Raw genomic sequence first — 25,952 nt, 5'->3', positions numbered from 1 at the left:
GGCCTCTGTCTCAGAGGCACTCAGTCCCAAAGTGAGGACAGGATAGGAGAATGGCAGGGGAGTATGCTAACTGGGGTGTGGAATAGGGAAGGCATATGTGACAAAAAACAAGTGGAGCGGATGTGCGATCACTTCTGGCAGAGACTGGGGAAATAGGAGATGAAGCATGCAAGGCTGGAGGCGGGCGATAGTTTAGGTCTGGGCAGCAATCAGTCTGTGCAGATAAAATTCACAGCATCAATTAATCTTCAGGTACGTGCACAAAAGCAGATAGCGATCACAAATATTTAATGAATCTTTAAACAGCAACTTGGGAAGTGCTGGCTGGGAGTTTAGGCTGGATTGAATAGTAAGAGTGCAGAAAGTGTCTACAGGTTGAGATCCAAAGGTGGTCTGAGAACTTAGAGTAACAAAATCTGCTTTCTGGTCTGTTTGACAGCTAGTAAATATTTTGGGCCAGGTGGTGCACAGACACAAGACAGGAAGAGAAAAAAAGTCACCCTACCTTTGACGGAAATCAGCATGAGTGCTCACTGGACAAAAATGGATCCTGTGAGGCTGTTACGTTCATAGAATCATAGAATCCCCACCGTGCAGAAGGAAGCCCATCGAGCCTGCATCGACAACAATCCCACCCAGACCCCATCCCGAAACCCCATGCATTCGCCCTAGTTAGCCTCCCTGACACTAAGAGAGAATTTAGCATGGCCAATCCACCTAATCTGCACATCTTTGAACGGTGGGAGGAAACCGGAGCACCTGGAGGAAACCCACGCAGACACGGGGAGAACATGCAAACTCCACACAGACAGTGACCAAGGCCGGAATTGAACCAAGGTCCTGATGCTGTGAGGCAGCAGTGCTAACCACTGTGCCACCGTGCCATCCCTAATATTTTCACAGTTGAACAGCTCGCTGGAACTTGCAGCAATTTTGGAACAATGCCGTGACAATATTTCACCATGTTTCAGATAAATAAAGGATAAATGAGAGAACTGAGGGAAGCACTGGAGCCAAAACTGGACAACTCTGGAAACTGGGCATGGGGATGGCGATGTCTGATTAACCTGCCTCAGTTTAAAGTGTTGCAGGCAATGCACTAATCTCACACTGATTGCTAATTATAACAATGGTGGTGAGCATCTTGTAGAGAGGCTGCACACCACATGAGCCCCTCCACCTCCACACACACAACTTAGCACCACTTAGGAGTTGGTCTGCAACACTTCAAGTCAGATCACACCTCTTAAAAGCAATGTGTATTCTGGCTATGTAGGAGGGAATTTCCAATCAGTTAGTTAGATTCACAGACAGATGCAGTCTTTGAGGAGACAGGATAGCAAGAAGGGGTTAAACGATTCTTTATAACAAGTTGATATGGACAGTTTGCTCACATGTGAATGCAGTAACAGTATTAAAATAAGTTAGCATGATTTTAAAGTATTATACCAAAGCATTGAATGTATTTTAATATATTGTTCACTTTGGCCAAGAACAAGATGCCACAATGTATAATGGTTTAGGTCAGAAGGTTCAAACCATGGGGTGAATATTCCTTAGATAGCAGAAAGAGGTATGATAAATGTTGCATATGTGGAACAAATGTTGTAACTTTATGAATAGCGGCATTCATTGTCTAGACCCAGAATAGATACATACCTAAGGCCCAAAGTTCACGTGTCTATTCATCAGGCAACGTGTCGATGGGAAAGTTCATTTTGACCTCTGGGGAGAGCGTCTGTGGGTGCCTGGCAACCAGGATGTTAGTTTTGCCAAGATAGAGTGTGATATCCGTATTAAATAAACCAGTAGAAAAACATTGTGCTGGGTGGCAAATTGTGAATGGCCAGAGTATTTGACAAAGTGTGTATTGATGTATAATTGTCAAATGAAATCGATCCTAAGCTAATGGAAGGCGGAATTATAGATAACAGAATCTTATAACTGATTTGTAATTTGGCTAAGTGCCCAGATCTCTCAGAGAGGTTTTACAACTCTGAACCTGAGCTGTTTAACCCTTTGGAAGGTATCCAGAATGAGCGTACGTTTATGTTTTGTTTGTCCTGTTCGACTTTATGTTTTTAAATAAACTTTGTTACGTCTTTTGAACAGAGATCTTGCCTTTTGTGAATTTTTTGAAAAAAGTCTAAATTTTTTTAGACATAAATTGGCCACCTTTTTGAATTCCCCACAGCAGGATGGAAGATCCAAAACTGTCTGCAGAGGAGATGAAGAGCTGGAGTAGTGGTGCAAAGACCAGAGAATATACCATAAGGTACCAGAATCTGCACTGGGGGTGGGGTTGTGGGGAGAGGGGGGTGGAGGAGGGGTGTGGCAGGAGCTCTTTAATAAGTGGGTGATGAAAAGCCAGTGGAAGCAGGTGGCCATGATGATGGTCAATGCCACCAGAGGACCTGGATGCAGTGCCTTGCAGTTGGCTTTGCCTAGACTAGTGTTCCTCTCCAGTGGTTCCTCAGTGGCTGCACTCACGACAGAGGCACAAAGGGGATGCACACGCATAAGGGTGAATGGCTCAGTTTGGGATGGTTTATTGGATGTCCCAAGAGGAACAGACAGTTTGGATCAGTATTCTCATTTCCCTGTTTTTATTGTCTTTTTCCCTCTAGGACACATTTTGGGTAAAGTTATTATGGAAAGATTGCTTTGTGCCAGCTTTTATTTTGAGGTTGTGGTCAAGAAGGTAGAGTCATGATCTGTCTCAGAGGGAAAAGGATCTGTTGAATAAATAGGAATCTTGGGTTTCATTCAGGAGAACCAGGTGCTGCTCTCGGGGACAGCCCGTTTGGGAAGTGGTCATGCTGGCTGCCTCCTCTTTCTCCTCCTCCAGACATGCTCATCAAATCCGTGGTGGAATAAAGTGCATCCTCACGAAGCCTAGACTGTAGAGGATACAATACAGCACCATGAACTGGAAATGTCTGTTCCTGTGAGGGCTCCTCTCCAGAAGGCCAGGCTGTGGAACCATTGCTATAACACCCAGCTGCCTGTTTAAAGCTGTTCAGTGTGGCTTTTATTGTATAGGTGCTGGCCCAGAAGTGGTGGGGTTGCAGGGTAGAATCATCAGCAGGTGAGGTGTGGATAGCACTTACTGTCAGGCAGCCACCCACTGATTCAAAGCGGTGGCTAGAAGAGATGAATGCATCATGACAGCGTGATGTTCTGAGTGCGCTCACACAACAGCTGAACATTGAGTCAGTATTATCCTTGGCGGTTTTGATACATCTTAGCACTGAAATACAGCGCCTGCAAAGCTAAATGTATTGGTGACATTCTGCACCATGAGGAGGTCAAACTGCCTCCTTTCGTTTGAAGAGAGGGCAGTTAATTTTCCTTTCATAGCAGTGAAACTGCAGTCCCCAGATACAATGATAGACAGTGAATTGTGAGATGCTTGTAATGGATCCACTGGGAGGATCCACTGGCAAACAAATTCAGGGACCAGTCATCTTGATGGCCATTGGCATCATCATCCTCACACTGTTCTGAGGCAACAGGTCTGATTCCAAGAAGTAGCAGCTGCTGAACACACTGCTTCTGGCTGAGGTATTAACAGAGGGACTTCCTGAAGACCTTAGGTACATAAGGCCACCTACTGAGAGTCCTTCAACCCCTCCCTGTGCAACCATCTTGTCTCTTTTGCTGCCTCTGCCCAATGGAAATGGTGCCTATTAACCTCGTGACTGAGAGAAAGTGGTTTATTCAAAGGCTTTGCAGGAGCAAAAATGACTTTCCCAACATCTGGTGCCACTTTCTGTGGATTTTGCCAACTTTTATGAACTCCTCCAATCCCCTGAAATTCATCAGCTACCAACCTGTAAGTTGGACGCTAATGCTTTAATTAGCACTCGCTAATGTGTTGCTGGGCATGTTTATAAGCGGCTGTTAACTGGAGCAATGAGATTGAAAACTGCAAACCATCGCAGGGATTTTCCAGGGCCCTCAGGGCATGTTTTCCAGTGGCAGAGGCAGCTACACCATCGGAACCTTCCAGTCCCGCTGAGGTCTATGACATTTTGTATGGCTCACCTGCCCATATGGGGTCGCCTTCAGCAGGACTGGAAGATCCTGCCGGTGAAAGAGGCCGGAAAATCCTGTCCTATGTCAAATCAGCATTAGATCCTGACTGATGTCACAACTTGCCTGCTCTACAAACTTCCAGGGTATGTATATTGAGGGCTAATGCCCTCAATAGCATGATGTGTAACATGGGCCATGATGCAAGGAGATGGTAGTAGGGCAGATGCCATTCTTCTAACAAACCTGCACCAATTACGCAGAAACTATTGGCTACATAGAGTTGAATTTGGCAATTCACAAAATGTATTTTTTGCATTACATTCTACTGCATAATGATTGATGCAGAACTTGATACGACACTTGCACTGTGTGGAATAAAACACTGTTGCGTTATACAGTGAATATTTGAGACAGTAATGTCGCTCATCCTTCCATTAGATTCTGCCGACATTTCCCCACTGCTTTTCTTCTCATTTCGATTTTGTTCAACAAAGGCTTGAAACTCATTTCGCTGAAGATATTGCAAGGCAGGAGCTGAAGTGAAAACAAATCATGTTCCTGCAGTCACTCAACATGGTACAACAGTGTGCTTTATTTGCTTGTCAGTGCTCACCCATAATGAGCATCACACAGTAATAATTAGACCACAGGAAAGCTTAACAGGCCGCTTAAATTATATTTCTTTACAGGATTAGTACTGATCCTGAAAGTAGGATTTCTGTGCCTGCAGTAGTCAGGGGTTGACAGTGTAACACCATTACTATTAGATCTTAAAAACTCACTCACATCTTTTGTTTTGTAAATTATTGACTTCTAGTGATCTCCAGAAGCTATAACATGCCCACATCTCAAAGTAAATCTTGTTCTCCAAAAGAACCCTGAATTAATTCTCAACGGGATTTGAAAGAATAGTTCCATAGTTTAAAATACTGCCAAATATCGCTGATTAATTTTGCTGTGGATGTGGACAAGGCTGACTCATTCTCTTTCCACTCTGCTACTGCAGTGAAAATAAATCGGCTTTGGTAGAAAGCTTGATAAACGTCCAAGGTTCAGAAAGTCTTACCCAACAGCCTTTTGCATAACCTTGCTCCCATTTCATTTCAGCCAAGAAGTTCTTATCTTAAGTCAACACATGTTCTACTATAGACATTACAAATTTTTCAAGATAAAAAGGTAACTAGCCTAAATAAACGGAAAGAAAGCCAGGTTGACACATGAATGGTTGCATAAAGGGGATATTTTGAACGGGAGATGTTCGGGATGCATATTCGACACATTCCCACAGAAATTAAAGGAGGTATGGCGAAAGTTCCTTAAACAATAGAATGTTAAAAATTCAAATGAGACTAAAAAAAGATAAGTGACAGATTGAAGGCTAAAAATACAAAAGGAAGTCCAACTTCAGTTTCCTCCCACAGTCCAAAGATGTACAAGTTTGGCTGGTTCACCATGATAAATTGCCCCTTAGTGTCAGGGGGGTTAGTGGGGCAAATACATGGGGTTACAGGGATCTGGTCTGGATAAGATTGTTGCTGGTGCAGGCTTAAGACCTGCAGGGATTCTATGATTCTGTGAATATATTGCATATAGAAAAGCATAGAAAGGATCAAAGGAGGCATAAACTCAGTCAAATGGCAAGGAAGAGAATACATCCAGTAAGGCCACAGCTAACAGGCATTTTAAAGGACAGAGTTCCACCTGAAAACCTTTCCACTCTAGACAGCCTCTACCTTCATCAACAGCAAGTGATTTTTCTTCTGAAAGAAAAGTTTAGGCCAAAGCAAGAGAACATTTTGAGATTCTGAGCATTTAACATCAAACTTTCATTGTGGCAGCACGTAATCCAAAAGTCATTCCCTTCAGTGATCTCACATGGCTATTAGTAGGGGACACATTTCACTACTGATTGTCTCATGAAAATGTTCACATCACCACCATCTCATCTAACAAGTTGTGCCTTCTGAGGAAGGTTCACCACACACAGGGGCCATTCATCTTTCCCAACCTCTGCCCCATCCTGTCTCAACATATGCCTCTTGTCTTCATCCAGGGCAAGATCTCAGACTGGGGGAGGCAGAGCCCTCACAGAGTGCGAGGAGGTTGCAGCCAAGATCACTGGGGAGGGCAGAGATTGCTCCTGTGGGGAAAGAGGAATTGGATTGTCCCAGCAACCTAATATGGATCACAACTCCATCAGTTCATCACATCATTACAATCTCATGCAGTCTTACATCCCTCCTGCTCATCAATTGAAACTCTATTCTCTATCTTACAGGCACCAGCAGATCGAGGTAGCCCACCATATGCCTGAGCACCCAGACCATGTCCAAAGAGGAAGCTGAGGAAGAACCTTCACAGTGCTCACCCACACCCTCCATCAGCACGGAGACACAAATCTCGGTGGAGCATAGCTCAAGGTTAGGCTTGGGTTCACCTACTGGGGAACACCTCACAGACATGTCCCTGTAGCAGTCAGAGGCAGGGGCAGACCAGGTCTCGGAGGGCTGCTGGAGGCTAGCCACCCATTCTGTCCAAGTCAAATGAAGAGCCCCTGAGAGCGGCCGCCAACTCCACGCCGGAGGTGCAACAACAATGGCGGCAGGCAGAGACTCAGCAGACTAGACTAATAGGTGGCTTTCTGTCTGATGATATGGCTCGGACACACAAGTGGCTGAGGTCAGGTTGGCCAGCACCAGTATGTCTTGCTGGATTTGTGCTCGGCCCTGCATTCCATGGCCACACACCTTGGTGGCACCATCAAGACGTGGGTGGGATGGGGGGGGGGGGGGGGGGGGGGGGGGTGGGCGGTGGTTGGAGGCACCTTTGCTTTCCTCCAGGTGCACCACCTCCTCAAGGAGTCAGGACTTGGCTATTGGGCACCTACATGGAGGATGCCGGACACCCTGGAGGCCTCCTCCCAGGACTCCCAGGGCGTGTAGCAGCTCTGTCTGCGAACCCATCCACACCAGCTGCTCAGACCGAGGAGGATGCATCTGCCCCTGAGCGTGAGACCCTTATAAAGCTGGGACCCTCCAGGTCTCAGGGCCCCAGACAACATACAGCAAGGTCACCACAGGCATCAGGATGTCAGCAGACTGCCTCTGATGCAGATGTCAGGGCTGCACTCAGGCCTAGTGGTAGGGTTAAGAAAATTAATTCTCAACAGGATTAGAAATTTTGAATTCACTTTTTGGGTCATGGATATGCTACCACTAAAAATGTTAAACTTTTGTAAATACATTTTAGGTTTCTGTGAATGGTCCGCTGAGGGCACTGTGATTATGTATATATAAATCCTCTTAATTCAAGGTTGATTCACCCTCCCACTCAGTGATAGTGTCCCTCTTTGAGATTAACATTCATGTGATGTCAGCCTCATGGAAGATAGTCTTCTCACCCTTGTGTGGTCCCTGGAAGATGTGTTGAAATCTTAAGTGTGCGATGCGTTTCTAACCCTTCTTCCTCACAGAAGATCATTGTGTGGGGGCAGCTCATCAGCTCGGGATGACTGCAGCAGTGAGTCTCCTCAGTGTTACTGGCAAAAGACAAGACACGGGTGGGAGGAGGTGTTCCTAAGCATGTCCTCATCGCGCTGCCCACTGAAGTTTCATCATTATGTGGTGGCGACTGCTTCAAGGCAGTTTTCTCTTCAGTCTCATTGCTCAGTGGACTCTGACTTCCCAGAGTGAACGCATACACAGGGACGCAGAGATCATGGCTTGGTGAATTTAATTTGATTTGATTTATTATTGTCACATGTATTGGGATAAGTGAAAAGTATTGTTTCGTATGCACTGTACAGACAAAGCATATCATTCACAGAGTACATAAGAGAGAAGGAAAGGAGACAGTGCAGATATAGTGTTATAGTCCCAGCTAGAGTGTAGAGAATCACTTAATCATGAAGCTAGGAGATGCAAATGTGAGTACTGAACTAGCTCTCTGCAAATAATTGAGATGAAGTGGGGGGCAGGAGAATAATGACTACCTCCCCACCTTGCCTTCACTTTACTCCCCCTGGAACCTGTCAGCGATTAAAGTGTCACAGGCACGTCTCCCACATTTTGCTTCTGCCATGACGTCGCCATGTTCAAACTGACCCTCATCACACTCTTGAGGCTGTAAGGCCTCCAGATCTTCATCCTCTGAAGATGTCTCATCCTCCTCCATTTCACCCTCTGGCAAGAGATCACATCTTTGCCAAAGTGTGAAGGGAGCGACACACTGTGATGATGTATGAAAGTGTATTGTAGCGAGCCACCCTTATGGTCGAGACATCTGGAGCACATCTTTAGAATGCCAATGGTCTATGCAAAAACAGAGCATCTGGAGCTGTGAGCAGTGTTATAACTCTCCTCAGAATGATTCTGAGAGGATATAACGGCATCTTGAGCCAGCATCTCAGTGAGTACTCCTTATCGCCAAGCAGCCATTCCTGCAGGCATTCTGGCCCTTTGAAAATCTCAGGTCTCTGGGAGTGAGTCAGGATATAAGATTCATGGCAATGTCAGGAAACTGAGGTAGTTTTAAATAATCCATATACCTATTTGTGGGTATTAGAAGTAAGGTATAGCTTTAAGTAAGTTTAGTTTTGCTTCTCTTTATTTGAAAGGGTCAATGACTTCAGTTTGGCTTAGATGCATGCATGGTAATGAGGGTTTATGATATGAAAGCATCCATGGTTTAAAGGAAAATAGGCTGTTGCTTAGCTACCATGGGCTTCCTTAAGACCGAAAGAACTTTTGAGTGGATAGCAAATTAGAGCCAGGAGAAGCTGTACATGATAGTGAAGCTGCAGAGAAAGTATTCTGAGTTAAAGAGACAGTTGCATGAACCAGCTGGCCAGGTATGAAGGTAAACATCTAAGGTAAATCAAAAGTTTGATGACATCTTAATGCAGCCTGTGAAGCAGTGGTGTTCTGCTAGCTAGCTTAGTACCGGAGAGATTGTGTGGACTTGAGTGCACATGGCCATCCAACGTGGGTGATACAATGGTTAGCGCTACTGCCTCACAGTGCCAAGATCCAGGTTCAGTTCCAGTCTTGGGTGACTGTCTGTGTGGAGTTTGTACATTCTCCCCATGTCTGTGTGGATTGCCCCAGGGTGCTTCCTCCCACAGTCCAAAGATGTGCAAAGTTAGGTGGATTGGCCATTTTAATTGCCCCTTAGTGTCCAAAGATGTGTAAATTAGGTGGATTAACCACGGTAAATATAAGAGGCTACGGAGATAGGGTGAAGGGGAGAACCTGCGTTGGTGAAGAGAGTGAGTGCAGATTCGATGGGATGAATGGTCTCTTTCTGCACTGTAGGAGTTCTATCATTCTATGAAAGAGGAACACCGAAAGTAGAGATTGAAATCCTGGAGATACACCCTTGGTAAAAGCAGTCAAGAGAAAGCATTGTTTGAGGGAATATTTCTAGCATGATCTTCGAGAGTGGGTCTGGAAACACACGTGTGGAAGTCAGGGTCTGAATGAGATCAGATAGCTCACAGTGTGGCAAGCATCTGAGGAGACTTGATGAGAAATCGGCAGAAGTTCTATCAGATGGTATCTATTACTTGGTTTCAGCGTGTGGTGTATCTGACTGTATTTCACCTGTTGGTTTACATGGACTGTATACTTACTGAGAACATTTGAGAGTAAGATCTATTTTGTAACTTGTGTTATCCTTACAAATCTGTGAACATCCATAAAGGTACAGCTAGTGAAGGAGTAGTGTATTATAGTTAATCTTTCCTCGTTTAATAAATGTTTTATTCTTCTGTTAAAAATTAATGGGTAGTCCTGTAACTCTGTTCATCAATGTCTTTAAACAAAAAAATAAAGTTTACAATCTATGGTAATAGCAACTCCCAGGTTACCTGGCACAAACGTGCAGGATGTACTTCCAATAATCACACACCAGTTGTATATTGATAGAATAGTAGCTTTTGCGATTTATAAACATTAGAGGTAGCTGCCATGGAGCCCTTAAAGCCACATGAGTACAACACCCTGCACTCATGGGAAGCCTGAGATGGTTGTGAAGCCAGTGAAACTCACAGCCTGGCTATCTTTGCCCATAGCAAACCTCACATACCCTTTTAAAAGGCATCTGTGACCTCCTTTGTGCACCTATGTGTTGCGGACTGCGTGGTGCCACAGAGGTCCCCTGTTGACCCCTGGAGCTACCCAGAGGCCAAAAAATTGTGTGCGGAGGTCGCTTTTAAACCCCCCGCCAAGGGATAGCCTCCAACTCCACAGGGCATCAAGTCTTCACAAAGGACAAGTGCAGACACGCCGAGCATTGTCTCTCACTCATTTGTAAATTGAAGGGTCTTCTTTGGTCCACCCTAAATGTGGTGATCTGCCTCTGTTATCTGGTCTCTCCTCCTGACCTTCTTGTTCCTGGTCTAGTTTCCCTTGACCCTGGACATCAGATGGGGCCTCTAGTTAGAGCTGTGCACTGCCTTGTTTCTCCCTCCTTTGCCTCCTCCATTGCATTAGAATCCTCAAAAAAGCAGCATTGAGCCCTGCATTCATTTCTGCTTTTACCTGGTCTCTGAAATGCAATATTGAGACATTAATGAGGAACGGTTCAAGTTAGTGAAGCTCACAATCCATTACCTATAAAAATTGTAAGGGTTTCAGCCCTACTTGCATCGTCGCTGATGTTGTCTTAGCTTTAATGTGCTGCAACCTACATTGAGATGATCAGGATGCCAACCTGGAAATGTGACATCTGAACCCCTGAGAAGGTTTGAATGACAAATGCTACCTAACCTGTCTCAGTGCTCCAATTCCGATCTGGCATTCCAATTAACAATAAATTGCTGATGATTAATGACTGGATGTCCTTTGGCCCTTTAGGAATGCCAACTCAGGAATGACTGGCCTCCATTAATGGAAAGTCATGTATGTTGTACCTGTGTCTCTTCCCAGATTGCCCGCAGACTCAAATTATACATTCTGATGTGTTAATGCCAATATGCTGTGAATATGATATGAAGTCACTGAGGTATGAGTTTTCCTCTTAAAGCAATGACAAATGCTTTGGCTTCCAATGGCTTTCTTTGCTGCGAGGTCTTACTCCTTTCTCCGCAATAAGACTCCAGTTTACTCTTGCAGCACCAACGAGTTAGAGGGTGCAGCAGTGTCCTGCCTCAGGCCCCTCCTGTTCAGAACTGTATCAACTTTCAAATTAAAACTTCAATAACTCTAGTACAGCAAGATGGTCACTCTGCATTACTAATTCAACATTCCATCTCTGACTAACCGTATCCCCAGTATCTATCTGAAACCACACAACGTGAAAGTCGAGCTCCCCTTTGTTGTTCTCCAGTCTCCCCCAATAATATTAGATCCCACAGTTGTTGCGGTGGATATTCCAATCCTCTCACCTGAGCCCCTCACTGGAGTACTGTGTGCAGTTTTGGGCGCCGTACTTACGCAAGGATATTTTGGCCTTGGAGGGAGTGCAGAAGAGGTTTACTAGGCTGATGCCGGAGTTGAGGGGGTTGAGCTATGAGGAGAGGCTGAATAAACTAGGCTTGTACTCATTAGAGTTTTGAAGAATGAGGGGAGATCTCATTGAGACGTACAAGATGATGAATGGGATGGATAGGATAGAGGTGGAGAGACTCTTCCCGCTCAGAAAGGGCAGTAGGACTAGGGGGCACAGCCTCAAGATAAAGGGGGGGCAGTTTAGAACGGAGTTGAGGAGGAACTTCTTCACTCAAAGGGTGGTGAATCTCTGGAATTCTCTGCCCGTTGAAGTGGTGGAGGCTGCCTCGCTAAATATTTTTAAGACGCGGGTTGATGGGTTTTTGATAGGACAGGGGATTAAGGGTTATGGGGAGAGGGCGGGAATGTGGAACTGAGCCACGACAGATCAGCCATGATCTTATTGAATGGCGGGGCAGGCTCGAAGGGCTAGTTGGCCTACTCCTGCTCCTATTTCTTATGTTCTTATGTTCTTATGACCCATGTGTGCATCTACCCTCCCCACCAGTCAGATATCCTGTCCCCTCCCATTGTGCTCCCTAAATACAGGTTGCAGATGCCTCCCATTACAATTACCATACCATCTGCAGCCCAGTACAGACAGACAAGGTCATGGGCAGTGACTGTAAGACAGCCCTGCACACCAAGCTGTGCATTATTCCTACAGAGGACACAACCCTTGCCCTTCCCTGAAGCTCCCAATGCTTATTCCTGCAGCATACTCCCCATAATTGTTGACTGTGAGGTTTGCAAGGCCCCCAGGCGTACCTCTAATCTCAGATTCCTGACTGCAAGCCCCACAACAAGGACTTTGACTTTCACATTGCACATTGTCCTGATGGCTAAAGTCTACTTCAGCTCCCTTCCCAAACTTCATCCCCCAACCCCCCCACCTTTTCCCTTATGAGTCTGCATGTGGCCAATTCCTCTTGTAGCACATCAACAACCCACTCCACAGTTCCCGTTCAAGATTCTGCATGCATCCACTCCCATTCATACACGTGGCATTCTTTTCACCCCCTTGTTAATTAACATTTTAATTACCCTTGTCAGAGTCCAGCTTCCCACCCCTCAGTCTACATTCTACCTCCTCCACCCGCTTACAAAGCCATTCTGCCCCATTGCCCCCCATGTGTTCACCCATCCTCATCCCATCCCAATCCCTTGCAAAGCTTCTTTCCCCATTGTTCCCCATGTATTGACCCTACCCCACCACCCCCACCAACTCCATCCTCAGTTGATATGTAGATTTCAGAATGCTCAGCCAGTGAGTACCACTGCACAGTGGGTTCCAATCCTGCCACTGGATTCTTCACCACTAAATCTGCCTCCGCAGGCAGGATGGAAGAACTCCACCCATGCTCATTTTTCCATTATAATTTTGAAAAATTTGTCAATTTTAAATACATATTTGGTTTGCATAGCTGCTATTACAAAAAAAACTGGGATCTTAAAATAGATGATCTGTGTGTATAATAAGCAATAGCGTCAGCTGATCAGAGTCAGCACTGACTTGAGAAGAATTAGTCATGTCTGACAGTCAAATTTTCTGAGGAGACAGTGGAGAAAGGCGTGTTTATGACTGTGAATTCGAGAAGGTTCAGCACATCAACTGAGTCACAAAGCCAAATAAATCCTTTGCAGGAAGCCGTTAACTTTGTTCTGACACCCTGGCTGCAGTGCTAAATACTTACATTCCAGATCTAGTAAAGCAGTTCCAGTACTGTTAAAATACTGGCATATATCCAACAGAGTGGGGAACGGTCCATGTGTAATCTGTCCACAAACTGCAGCAGGGCAAATCCAACCAAGCCATTCTTTCCTCTCTCAGTCTACTCTTAATCAGTAGAAAAGTGAAGAATTATCAGTAATACTAGTGAGTGACACTTATTCACCAAAACACTGTGCATTGTTGTTCAGTTTGATTCTGTCAGAAGCACTCAGCTCCAGACCTCATTATAGCCTTGGTCCAAATATGAACAAACAGCTGAATGCAAGAGGTGAGGGGATTGCCCTTTTTATCAAGGCAGCATTTGACTAAATCTGGAATCAAGTGAGGATTCCTGGGAAAATTGAATTCAATAGGAATAAGTGGAAACTCTCTCCACTGGTAATTGGAAGTCAATCATCTCAACCCCAGGACATTGCTGCAGGAGCTCCTCAGGAAAGTCCTGGCCCCAACTATCTTCAGTTGCTTCACCAATGACAACCATAAAGACAGAAGTGGGGATGTTCACTGATGATTGCATGGTGTTCAGTTCTGTTCAGAAACACTGAAGCAGTCTGTGCCCATAGACCTGGGCAACATTCAGGCTTGGGCTTGTGGCCAAACAGGCCATCAAAGATGGTGACTGCAAATCGTGATGGGATAGGATGGCCAAGTGTGTGTAAAGACTGAGACTAGTAGGCTGCAGCCTTAGACATTGGGAGTACGCAGGAAATTGGCCATCCCAGAGACAACAGACACTCTCTAGCCAAACATATTTGTTTACCAAACAAAGGGGCGCCTTAACCCCTTAGTTGGGAGGGGGGTATGTGACCTATGTACCTCCAGCACCCGCAGGTAAGGCTGCTGGGCACACAACCCAAAATTGGTGTAACCGATTAGACTCCATCAATCAGGGTGATTGAGTCCTGATCAATTGATTGGTAATGATTGAGTGTCCACCCTAAAGAGCATGAAGTAATCAAAGGATAAAGCTGCTGCACATCACACTATCGGCAGTTGAGACTCCAGAGGCCAACCACCATGAAGGATGACCCTGGACCATCCAGAGAAGAAGAAGGAGGAATAGACTAGACTCAGAAGAAGAGAATCAGACCAGACCAAAGACCAGACCATATTGAGGTTATTACAGAGACCAACACATGGATACAGGCCAATATCTGCTTGGATACCTGTCAGTAACTCCAAATTAATTCAAAATCCAGCATTAAGTTTGAAACTTCTCATTGTTCTGTAAAAGTATATACCATAACTAATATTAATTGTATGAATGAATAAATGGTTTTTTTAAGAAGTCGACTTGCAGTTCTTTGTCCACCATATACAGGTTATAAACACACTGTGTGGCAAGGCATAACAGACAAAAAAGTGGCAAGTAACACTTGTATCACAAGTGCCAGGCAACGACCATCTCCAGCAAAAGAGAGTGTTATCAAGGCCCCTTGACAATCCCTGAATCCCCTGCTATCACCATCCTGGGATTACTATTGACAGAAACTTAGCTGGACCAGTCATTCAAATACTGTGGCTATAAGAGCTGGTCAGAGGCTGGGAATTCATCTCCGAACCTCCTCAAAATCTGTTCCTCATTTACAAGGCACAAGTCAGGTTTGTGAAGAAACATTCTCCACTTTCCTCAATGAGTGCAGCTCCAACAACACTCAAGAAGCTAAACATCATCCAGGAGCAACCTACTTGATTGCTATTCCATCCACCACCTAAACATTCACTCCCTCCAGCAAAGATGCAGCATGTCTGCTGTGTGTACAATCCACGAGATGGACTGAAGCAACTCACCAAGGCTCCTTCCATAGCACCTTCCAAACATACAGCCTTTGACACTAATATCAACAAGGGCAGCAAGCATTTGTGGCAACATTATCACCTGCAAGTTTCCCCCTAGATCACACACCGTTCTGACATGCAAACATATTGTTGTTCCTCCCCTGTCACTGAGTTAAAGTTGTAGAAATCCCTCCACAGGGCACTGTGGGTGTACCTATATCACATGTACTGCAACAGTTCAAAAAGGTGGCTTACCACCACTTCTTCACCAGGCAATTAATAATGGCCAGGACACAGATGGAGTCTATAAATATGCTGGGAGTATCTAAATATCAAAGATATAGTGCAGAATTATCATGAAGTGCAAAAAATGATCCCGCCTTCTTTTTCCACTGTAAACCATCTTCTTAAACTCCTCTTTCATGTCTCCTCCACTTCAAACTCCAAAACTGTGTAAGGAGCTCCTGGGCTTTTTTGTCACTATGATGGACACCATCCAATCGGCTACCTCTGTCCCAAACCTCTCTTCCACTAAGTCAGCTGGCCAAATTTCCTCCAAAGCTGTCCGGGCTAGGCCTGAACTCACTCCATCTTCCCTCATGCCTTCTCTGAACTTTATTTTTCCCTTTTCTTGAGTTTAGCTGCTGCCAAGGCCTTCATTGATGCCTTTGTTACCTTTGACTTGACTATTCCAATGCCATGGCCTGCTCGAATATGCCAATGGAGCTTAACGCAAGCTTAGCGATCTACCTCCCACTCCCTTGATCCTATTCCAACTAAACTGCTAAGCATCCAACATCCTCTCCTGGCCCTCACTTGAGGGAATATTGTTAACAGTTGCCTCTTTAGGTGTTGTCTCTTCCTCCTCTTTAAATCTGCCGACATCAGCCCCATCCTTAGGAAAAACCAACCCATGACACCACTCTCCTTGCAAACTACTATCCCGTCTGCAAACTCCTTGCCTCTCCTAAGTGCTTCAACATGGTATCATTTCCCAAGTCCCTGTGCCTATCTTTCTTGGGACTCCACTTTTGAATCTCTCTAATCAGGATTTTTCCCTTGTCACTGTACTGAAACATCTCTTGAAGAAACATAGAAGATAGAGCCAGGAGGAGGCCATTCGGTCCTTTGAGCCTACTCCACCATTCACCGCGATCATGGTTGATCATCTAACTTCTCCTGCTTTCTCCCCATAACCTTTGATCCCGTTCACCCCAAGTGCTATATCGAGCCACCTCTTAAATGCATTCAATCACAGGCCTCCTATGTGACTGTGACAAAGGTAAACTTTCTCTGTTGTCCTTTGACTTGTCTGTAGCCTTTAACATGTTTGACCACATCATTCTTATCCAAAGTCTGTCCATTTACATTCAACTGCTCTCACCTAGTTTAGTTGTTATCGATTTAGCCATAGCCAGAGTATCATTTATCAATGCCTTCTCCTCATGCTCTTTCTGTTACACTGGTGTCCGCTAAGGATCAATCCTTGCCTCTCCTATTTTTTGTCCACATGTTGCTCCTCATCAACGTTATCCACTTGTTTTCACACGTACGCAGACTCACAACTCCACCTCGCCACACACCTCTCTTGATCCCTCCAATTTGGCTAAATTATCAGACTTCCTACCTGATACCCAGCACCTGAGGAGCAAATACTTGCTTGAATTAAATTTTAGGAAGGCTGAAAGTCCTCATTCCAGGCTCTGCTTCCTCGCTCCTGACCTCATCTCTCCCTAGCAACAATCTTAGATTAAAGTCTGTCTGCAACACATTTGACCTTGCGATGAGGGACATTGTGTGCATGTAGAGTCGATAGTATAAGGTAAGGGCACTTCACCAGAGTGCAGGAAGAGGAGGCATCAGAGGTTTCAATCGCAGCCCCCTCACAGGAGACAGTACAGTCAGGATAATGCTCTATTTGGCAAGGAGGTAGGTAGAGCCTCAGAAGCCACTTATGGGGCACAGCATTTGGAGCATCAGCAGCAAGATGCGTGGACATCTGGCAAGGTTCCCTGAGGCAATGCAAGCTCACGCACTGCGAGTGGAGGGGTCCATGGAACCCCTGAGACATGGATGAGCTCCATGTCTCAGGGGTTCCACGGTGATGAGCTCCACCTTATCTCAGGGGCTCAACCATACGACCACCAGTCATGAGTTTCCTGTGTTCTTGTAAGAGAACATAAGAACATAAGAACATAAGAAATAGGAGCAGGAGTAGGCCATCTAGCCCTTCGAGCCTGCCCCGCCATTCAATAAGATCATGGCTGATCTGTTGTGGCTCAGTTCCACTTTCCCGCCCTCTCCCCATAACCCTTAATCCCCTCTCTTATCAAGAACCCATCAACCCGCTTCTTAAATATATTTAGCGAGGCAGCCTCCACCACTTCAACGGGCAGAGAATTCCAGAGATTCACCACCCTTTGAGTGAAGAAGTTCCTCCTCAACTCCGTTCTAAACCGCCTCCCCTTTATCTTGAGGCTGTGCCCCCTAGTCCTACTGTCTTTTTTGAGCGGGAAGAGTCTCTCCACCTCTATCCTATCCATCCCATTCATCATCTTATACGTCTCAATGAGATCTCCCCTCATTCTTCTAAACTCTAACGAGTACAAGCCTAGTTTATTCAGCCTCTCCTCATAGCTCAATCCCCTCAACTCCGGTATCAGCCTAGTAAACCTCCTCTGCACTCCCTCCAGGGCCAAAATATCCTTGCGCAGGTGCGGCGCCCAAAACTGCACACAGTACTCCAGCTGCGGCCTCACCAATGCCCTATACAGCCGCAGCAAGACCTCCCTACCTTTATATTCAATCCCCCTCGCTATGAAGGCCAGCATTCCATTCGCCTTCCTGTCCACCTGCTGCACCTGCAAGCTGGGTTTTTGCGACTCATGCACAAGGACCCCGAGGTCCCTCTGCACCGTCGCCTGCTGCAGTTTTTCGCCACGTAAGTAATAGTCCTTCCTACCATTCTTCCTACCAAAGTGGACCACCTCACACTTGCCAACATTAAATTCCATTTGCCATTTCCTGGCCCATTCGCCCAGCCTATCTAGATCCTTCTGCAGACTCTCCACACCCTCCGCACAATTTGCCTTTCCCCCAATCTTGGTGTCATCAGCAAATTTCGACACCCTGCACTCGGTTCCCTCCTCCAGATCATCTATATAAATGGTAAATAGCTGAGGCCCCAGCACCGACCCCTGGGGCACCCCACTAGTCACCAACCGCCAATCCGAATAGCACCCATTGACCCCCACTCTCTGCCTCCTATTTGACAACCAATCCTCTATCCACGCTAACACCCTACCCCCAACTCCATGTCCCCTGACCTTCTGCAATAACCTCTTGTGAGGTACCTTGTCAAACGCCTTCTGAAAATCCAGAAAGACCACATCCACCGGCTCTCCTCTATCCACTGCCCTAGACACATCCTCATAGAACTCCAGTAAATTTGTCAGACACGACTTCCCTTTAATGAAACCGTGTTGCGTCCGCCCTATCAAGCAATTCCCTTCAAGATGCCTCGCAATTTCCTCCTTAATGACGGATTCTAACATCTTACCTACCACAGACGTTAAACTAACCGGCCTATAATTCCCCGCCTTTTGCCTGGGTGTAGCCAATCATATGGACAAGGACGTGAATATCACATGCAGTGCATGCATGAGTAGCAGGACTCACTGCAGGGCTTCCTCAGTAACCTGGATCAGTCCACTCAGGGCATGAGCACGGTATCCATGGAATACACGCAGAGCTGTGTACCCTGAACACGATGTTTATATGGGAGACACAACAGAAGATGGAAGTAGAGAGGCAAGGGGGTTTATTGGAATTACTTTTGCACCAAAAAAATGATCAACTCTCCAACTGCACCATCTTTCACTGTACAACCCCTTCACAGTGCTATCCATCAAGCCATGTTTGTACACTCGATAGTTTTGGTCACTTCATATTTGGAGTATATTTATAAAAAGTGATTCCTCTGCCCAGAATTAACACAAATAGTTTGCCAGAGCTTGTACCAACTTCTATGGTTTTGAGGTGAAGAGTTTAAATGTTACTGTGAGCCTGAGAGCAATGGAATATCTTTACAAATGTTATGTGGAATTAGCAAAAGGAGCTTGTAAAATTTGTATAGTCACAAGTTCTTAATTTTCAAAGTGCATGCAAATGATCAGAGCAAATAGCTAAATTATACTTCAGAAAAGGAAAAAGGTTTTCCTCCGATTCCAAAAGCAAAATCAGGTACAATGTCTCGAGGCTATCAATCATTATCCAACAATGATAAGTGACATTCCACAGCTGACATTACTAAGGCACCAGCTAAATTAGAGTTTCACAGTAGACATTTAGATCAATTATATCTTCACTTGTGAATCACAGGCAAAATAGAAAGTCCTTGAAGCTCCTCTTGAAAGGAAAAGTCTATTTATTTATTAGTCACAAGTAAGGTTTACACTAATTAACATTGCAATGAAGTTGCTGTGAAATTCCGCTAGTCGCCACAGTTCAGTGCTTGTTCAGGTCACTTCACCTAACCAATATGTCTTTCAGAAGTTTGTCAGCAAGGCCCTTGTTAATGGAGGCAACATTGCGGTATAAGGGTCTGGCATGTATAGGGTTAACATGGTACTGTACCATCCACACAGTGATCTAAGAGAGCACATGACTTGCACCTAGGGGGCCACTCTCATGTTGGACAGAGCTGTGTGCACAAGCAAGCATGGAGGTAGCCCCTGGCTTGAAGTCTTTACTAAATATAGGTACATAGTTCTTGTAGTTAATAAATACATACAAAGACTTCATTAAGATCTGACAAGTGATATCCAACACCATACAATAAATATGTCTACAACATAACGGATAAACCTGGAAAATGACTGATTTGCCTGAGGCATCCCAAATGTCTCATCCTAACCCTTAGTTCTAAGATTACAACTGAAGTTAAAGAAAAATGCATGTCATTTTACTTTAAGATTTTGAAAAACACAAACCAGCTTCCTCTTGATAATCTCCTGTTCTAATGAAGAAAATAGTCTAATTTTTTTGATAACCTAAGATTTTAAATTCTGTGGTCATCACATTACACCAATTGACAGCGGTTTCATGGTCATCATTAGTCTTTTAATTCCAGATTTCTATTGAATTCAAATTTCACCATCTGGCGTTGTGGGATTCAAATCCGGGGCTCCGAAGGAACATTTAAATAATGGAGGTAAACAGAATTACATCTGTGGGTTTCAGCAGTATATGGGCTGAGGCTGAGTTGGTGATATGATGGGGGTGGAAGTAAGCGGTCCTGGTGACCTGGGAGGCCAATGCTGTGAGCAGTCTGGTTCAGACTGAGACTGTAGCCAAGAACGGCAACTTAATTATTAGTTAGGAAATACAACAAGTAATTGGAGCTAAAGACAAGGCTTTGGATTTGCCAATGTTTAATTGGAGGAATGCTTAGTTCAAGACTCGGGGGGGAATGATCTTGAGCCGTCCGTGCAAAAACCACTGGAGACTCAAGATCTGGAAGTTGCAATTCTCACTGGCGAGTTCGCAATTTGGGACCTTCCCTGCCCATCACCAGCTCAGACTGGGGGGGTAGGGAGAAGTGCTAACGATTGGGAGGAGGAAGGAGCTGGTGATCAAGGGTGAGAAGCCCCTGAGACTTCTGTGATGCCCAGATTTAACCAGTGTATTGAGTGCCCACACCCTGTATGGTGGCATGAAACACACCCCCTTGATTACTTTTGGCAGAATGTCATAAGATCTGATGAGAAATGCACTGGTTTTCTCGCTAGAAACTACATCCTGCCAGCTTTTGGTAAGAATTAACCTTAAATCTTGGATGAACAAGCTGACAATGGTGGAGGGGTCAAGGAAGGTGGCGGTGCAGTAGAGTTGGGTGTTGTCAGCATCCATTGAAACTGGACATTCTGTTTTTGGATGATCTTATCCATGGGCACAGCATGTAGTTGAGCAATAGGAATGGGCCAAGGAGAGATTCCCTGGGAGACTCAATAACAACTTGCAGTTAAATGGAGCCTTTAACATGGCAAAAACATTCTAAGGGACTTCAATGGAATGTCATCAGATGTAATTTGAAACTCAATAACATTGACTTATTAGGACAGGTGGCCTGAAGCTTGGTTAAAGGGCTACAGTTTTAAGGACTGAATTAAAGGGGGAAATTATGGAGCTTAGGATCCAGGCAGCTGAAAGCATAGCTATCAATGGAGAAGTGATGAAAATCAGGAATGTGCAGGCGGCCAGAACTGCAGGAGAACAAAGAATAGGAGAGTTTTCGGGCTGGAAGGGGATAGAAATAGGAAGGGATGAGCCAATGGAGGCTGGATTCTGGAAAAGAGAATACAGGAAGAGGAGTCATTATAGTAGATGTTTCTCTGGCTGTGACTGGTTAAGTCTAAAATTAGCATTTGTTATCAAATACTCCCTTCCTTACTCAATTGTCCATGTAAAATTTCTCTTCAAATTTACCTTTGTCCTGTTGTTCTTATTTAAGTGTTCTGTTTCAGATATATGCATCACCAAAAACACTCGGAACATATTAAAAAAAACAAGCAATGCAAAATTTCAGATGCAAGACTTCACTTGTCATGCTTACAATAAACACTGTGAATGTGAATTAGTGAGCATTTGACACCACCTATTCTTGGTTATAAACATGGCTCACAATTCAGACCAGAGAAAATATACGTGATTAGCTGCCCAGTTCAGGTAGTTCAGCAGGACAGGTTATCAAGGTAAATCATTAATGGTCTAAACCAATAGATGTGTATTCCACACTATCCCTCAGGACTACACACATACACAAATACAATGGTTAGCACTGCCTGCTTCACAGTTGCATGTTCTCCCCATGTCTGCATGGGTTTCTTCCCAAGGTCCAAAGGTGTGTAGGTTAGATGGCTTCGCCACGGTAAATGCACAGGATTCTGGGGATAGGATGGGATACTCTTTTGGAGAGTTGATGAGCCAAATGGCCTCCTTAGCACTTTCGGGATTTCCATTGCTCACACGCACACACAACAAAATCTGGGTTGCCAACCCAATATATTTAATGTATCAATAGAGGAGTGAATCCACCTCATAAACATTATTTTGCTAACATGAGTATAATGCATGTTCCCATTTAGATAAATGTGAAATTTCTTTTCATATTTCATTGCACTTTTAGAATTGCCACATAAGTGGAAGTTCATGGGCAATATTTCAAATTGCTATCAGAATATCATACTTTGTTCTGACTTCATCCAAGTGATTAAAAAAAGAATGCTGCACTGAAAAAGGTCCAATCTTAATAAACAAAAAAAAGGGACATTCATTCCAATTTGTTGTTCTTCTCCAATAGGCAAAAAAACCATTGCCAATGTATCCATTTTCGACCCAAGAATTTCTACTTAAGTTAGTGAATACACTGAAATCAATTCCCATCACCAGAAACTAGAAATGAATTTGTCCATATCACATGCATGTTCCCACATTGCAAAACAAGGGAATACAAAGAACAACCTCGTTTGCCCGTAAGTAAAATGCCATTGCCTGCATCGCCAGAGGCTTTCACTTACACGGGGTATAAATGTAGCTTTCCGTATACTCTCCTCCATCTCCTTCCCTCCCGGGTGTATTTTGGCCACATGCGTCCACATTCTTTGCCAAGTTCGCTCATCAATCGGGAAGCCACTTTTATTTACATAGAAAAGCACCCCACCATCTTTTTCATCTTCTTCTCCAGAGGATTTGCTGGCATTATTGCTGGAAGCGGTTCCTGGGTTTGCACCTGTAGTATTGGCAGCCTTTGATTTGGTTTGCTTGCCTACTTTGACACCAACGCTCTTGCCACTGACGCCTGTCATGTTGGTGTATGCTGGCCTCCCGATTCCCTCACCCTGTCCTTCAGTGCAATGCTCATCTAGGATGGATTCATCGCAGCGAGGTGATTTCAATTGCCTGTTTCCAAATTCCCCGGAATTGCTGCCTCAGCAATTCCCATGATCACAATCCGTGGTCACCGTCTCTCCCCTGTTTGTGACAAGCCACAATTTGTTACTCCGTTACCCAGCAGTCGATCAGTTTCACTCATTCATATTGGCTGAGCCTCCCAGCTGCTGGGCGGGGCCATGAGTCATCCGTGCGGTCACATTGGCTCCTGCCATCGAATGAAACGGCACTAATAAGATTCGTAACAATTCTATTGGCTGCCAGTTCATTGTAAGGCGGAGCTAAAAGCGAATAAATAAAAATAAATTAAGATCTCTCCCAAACCTCTATTGTGACCTCGCGTTTGCACAGTCAATGGGAGCCCAAGTCCTCTATAACATATTGAGGGTCTGTTCTTTGCAGTGGGTCTGCGCTACTGCCACCCGCTGGCTTCCTCTTCATTCAGACCAATAATTCTCTATTCTATATATAATGCTCACTTTGGATTTCAACATAGATCCTTAACAAAGGCATAACGCTATGTTAAAAGAACAGAAAAATCATGACAATACCAACAATTCAAAATAAATAGATCTATATCATCACCTTTTTGAGCACTATGCGTGTTAAATCAGAGGTTATGCTTCTATGAGAGTGAACGCATGGGGCGGGAGGGGTGAAAGGATATGAAAACATAGTTTGAGAAGTGTGCTCAGAGACAATGACATGCTAATCCAATAATTTGTGGAAATTAAATAAGCTTTCATGATCCATTACAAATTATTTTCTACACTTACAAATCCCATATATTAATTACTCTCTGGGGGGGGGGTCAGCAGGGAAGCAGAGCATCGGATAACAAATAGGCAACACTGCCACGTCTGTTTGGAGAACAAAACCTCCCCCTATGAGACTGAAGGAATATGAAAATGAAGGGAAAAAAATGAACTTGTCAAGATCACATCTGGAGAACTGTGTACAATTGATCTCCTTATTTAAGGAAGAATGTAATTGCAGTTCAGAGAAGGTTTACTAGGCTATTGACGATGATGTGATGATACATTGGACTGTGGTAGGCACAACAAGAAGTCACACAACACCAGATTAAAGACCAGCAGATTTATTGGAATCATGAGCTTTAGGAGTGCTGTTCCTTCATCAGCTCACCTGATGAAAGAGCAGTGCTCTGAAAGCACATGATTCCAAATAAACCTGTTGGATGTTAACCTGATGCTGTGACACTTCTTACTATTGACAAAGGGTCATCCAGACAGGAGACATTGGCTCTATTCTCTCTCCGCAGATGCTGCCAGACCTGCTGAGATTTTCCAGCATTTTCAGTTTTTTTTTACCAGACTATTTACTGAAAAGAAAGAGTTGTCTTCTGGGGGAAAAGACAGTCTTGTATCTACTGGAGTTTAGAAGATTAAGAGGTGAGTTGATTGAAATTTACAATAGATTCTGAGGGAACTTGACAGGGTAGATGTGGAAAGGATGTTTCCTCTTGTGGGAGAGTGTAGAACTGGGGGGGTCAGAATTTGAAAATTAGGGGTCACCCATTTAGGACTGAGAGTAGGAATTTTTTTTCTCTCTGAAGGCTCTGAGTCTTTGGAACTCTTTTCCTCAAAAGGCAGTGGAAGTGGAGTCTTTGAGTATTTTGAAAGCAGAACTCAATAGATTCTCGATAAACAAGGGGGTGAAAGGTTATCTTAGCGGGACTGTGGAGTTGTGGTTACAATCTGGTGAAGCAGGCTCAAGGAGCTGAGTGGCCTTCTCCTGCTCTTAATTCATATGTTCAGATGTAGGTAATGTACATCTTTTCCTCCTTACTAACTATTTCTGGACCAGCTCTTGGTGTTATCATGATACAGCACAGCAGTCTGTCATGCCTATTCCAGGACTTTGCAAGAGCTATCCCATTAGTCCCACTCTCCTGCTCTTTCCTCTAACCCTGAAATGTTTATTTATTTTTTATTGTGCACATCAATAATTCAGACTTAAATGTTGGGGGTATCATTTGAAAATTTGCAATGTATGCAAAAAATGGCTGTGCATTTGATAGTGAAGAAGAAAGTTGCAAGAAGAAGACATTGTAAGAAAGCATCGATGAACTCACCAGGTGAGCAGAAAAAATAGCAAACAAAATTCAATCCGGAGAAGCGTGAGATAATGCATTTGGGAAGGGCACATAAGGCAAGGTAATAAATAAATGGATAACACTAAGGACATGGAGCACATTGATTTCTTAGTCACAAAGACTGAAGCTACCCAATCAGCTGTCTTTGCCACTCTGCAACCACACTCCATCCACTAACCCACCTGGCCAAACTTCCTCTAATGCTTCCCCCTCCCTCCCCCCCTCCGACTCTCCCACCCATCCAACCACTGCCATCCCTTCCCCCATCCCACTCTTCCTGTGGTCATTGAGGGGGAAGGGGGACCACTGCCACTCTGCCTGTGATCATTGAGGGGGAAGGGGAACCACTACCACTCTGCCTTTGATCATTGAGGGGGAAGGGGGACCACTGCCACTCTGCCTTTGATCATTGAGGGGGAAGGGGGACCACTGCCACTCTGCCTGTGATCATTGAGGGGGAAGGGGAGTCCACTGCCATTCTGCCTGTGATCATTGAGGGGGAAGGGGAGTCCACTGCCATTCTGCCTGTGATCATTGAGGGGGAAGGGGGACCACTGCCACTCTGCCTGTGATCATTGAGGGGGAAGGGGAGTCCACTGCCACTCTGCCTGTGATCATTGAGGGGGAAGGGGGACCACTGCCACTCTGCCTTTGATCATTGAGGGGGAAGGGGGACCACTGCCACTCTGCCTGTGATCAGTGAGAGGGAAAGTGGGGCGTTTGATGAGACTCTGACTGAGATCAGTGAGGGGACAGGGGAGTGTCCTCTGCCACTCTGCCTGTGATCAGTGAGAGGGAAGGGGGACCGCTGCCACTCTGCCTGTGATCATTGAGGGGGAAGGTGGGGGGG

General features: G+C 44.9%; 1 protein-coding gene across 3 annotated transcripts in view; it reads right to left on the bottom strand.

The window, feature by feature from the left end:
- The window catches only part of vash2 (vasohibin 2), a 134,846-nt gene extending 111,735 nt beyond the window's left edge, over positions 1-23,111 (bottom strand). For all 3 annotated transcript variants that reach the window (XM_080200506.1, XM_080200505.1, XM_080200507.1), the window contains exon 1: positions 22,614-23,111. In XM_080200506.1, the coding sequence (XP_080056632.1) occupies positions 22,614-22,901 (288 nt within the window). In that variant the 5' untranslated portion in view covers positions 22,902-23,111. The remainder of the gene's footprint in view (positions 1-22,613) is intronic.
- Between the last annotated feature and the right edge of the window lie 2,841 nt (positions 23,112-25,952).

The sequence above is a fragment of the Carcharhinus amblyrhynchos genome, chromosome 12 (genome assembly GCF_965287045.1).
Source record: "Carcharhinus amblyrhynchos chromosome 12, sCarAmb.v2.hapA, whole genome shotgun sequence".
NCBI lineage: Eukaryota > Metazoa > Chordata > Chondrichthyes > Carcharhiniformes > Carcharhinidae > Carcharhinus > Carcharhinus amblyrhynchos.
The sequence above is the reverse complement of the archived record's forward strand: the minus strand, read 5'-3'. Positions and strand labels throughout refer to the sequence as shown.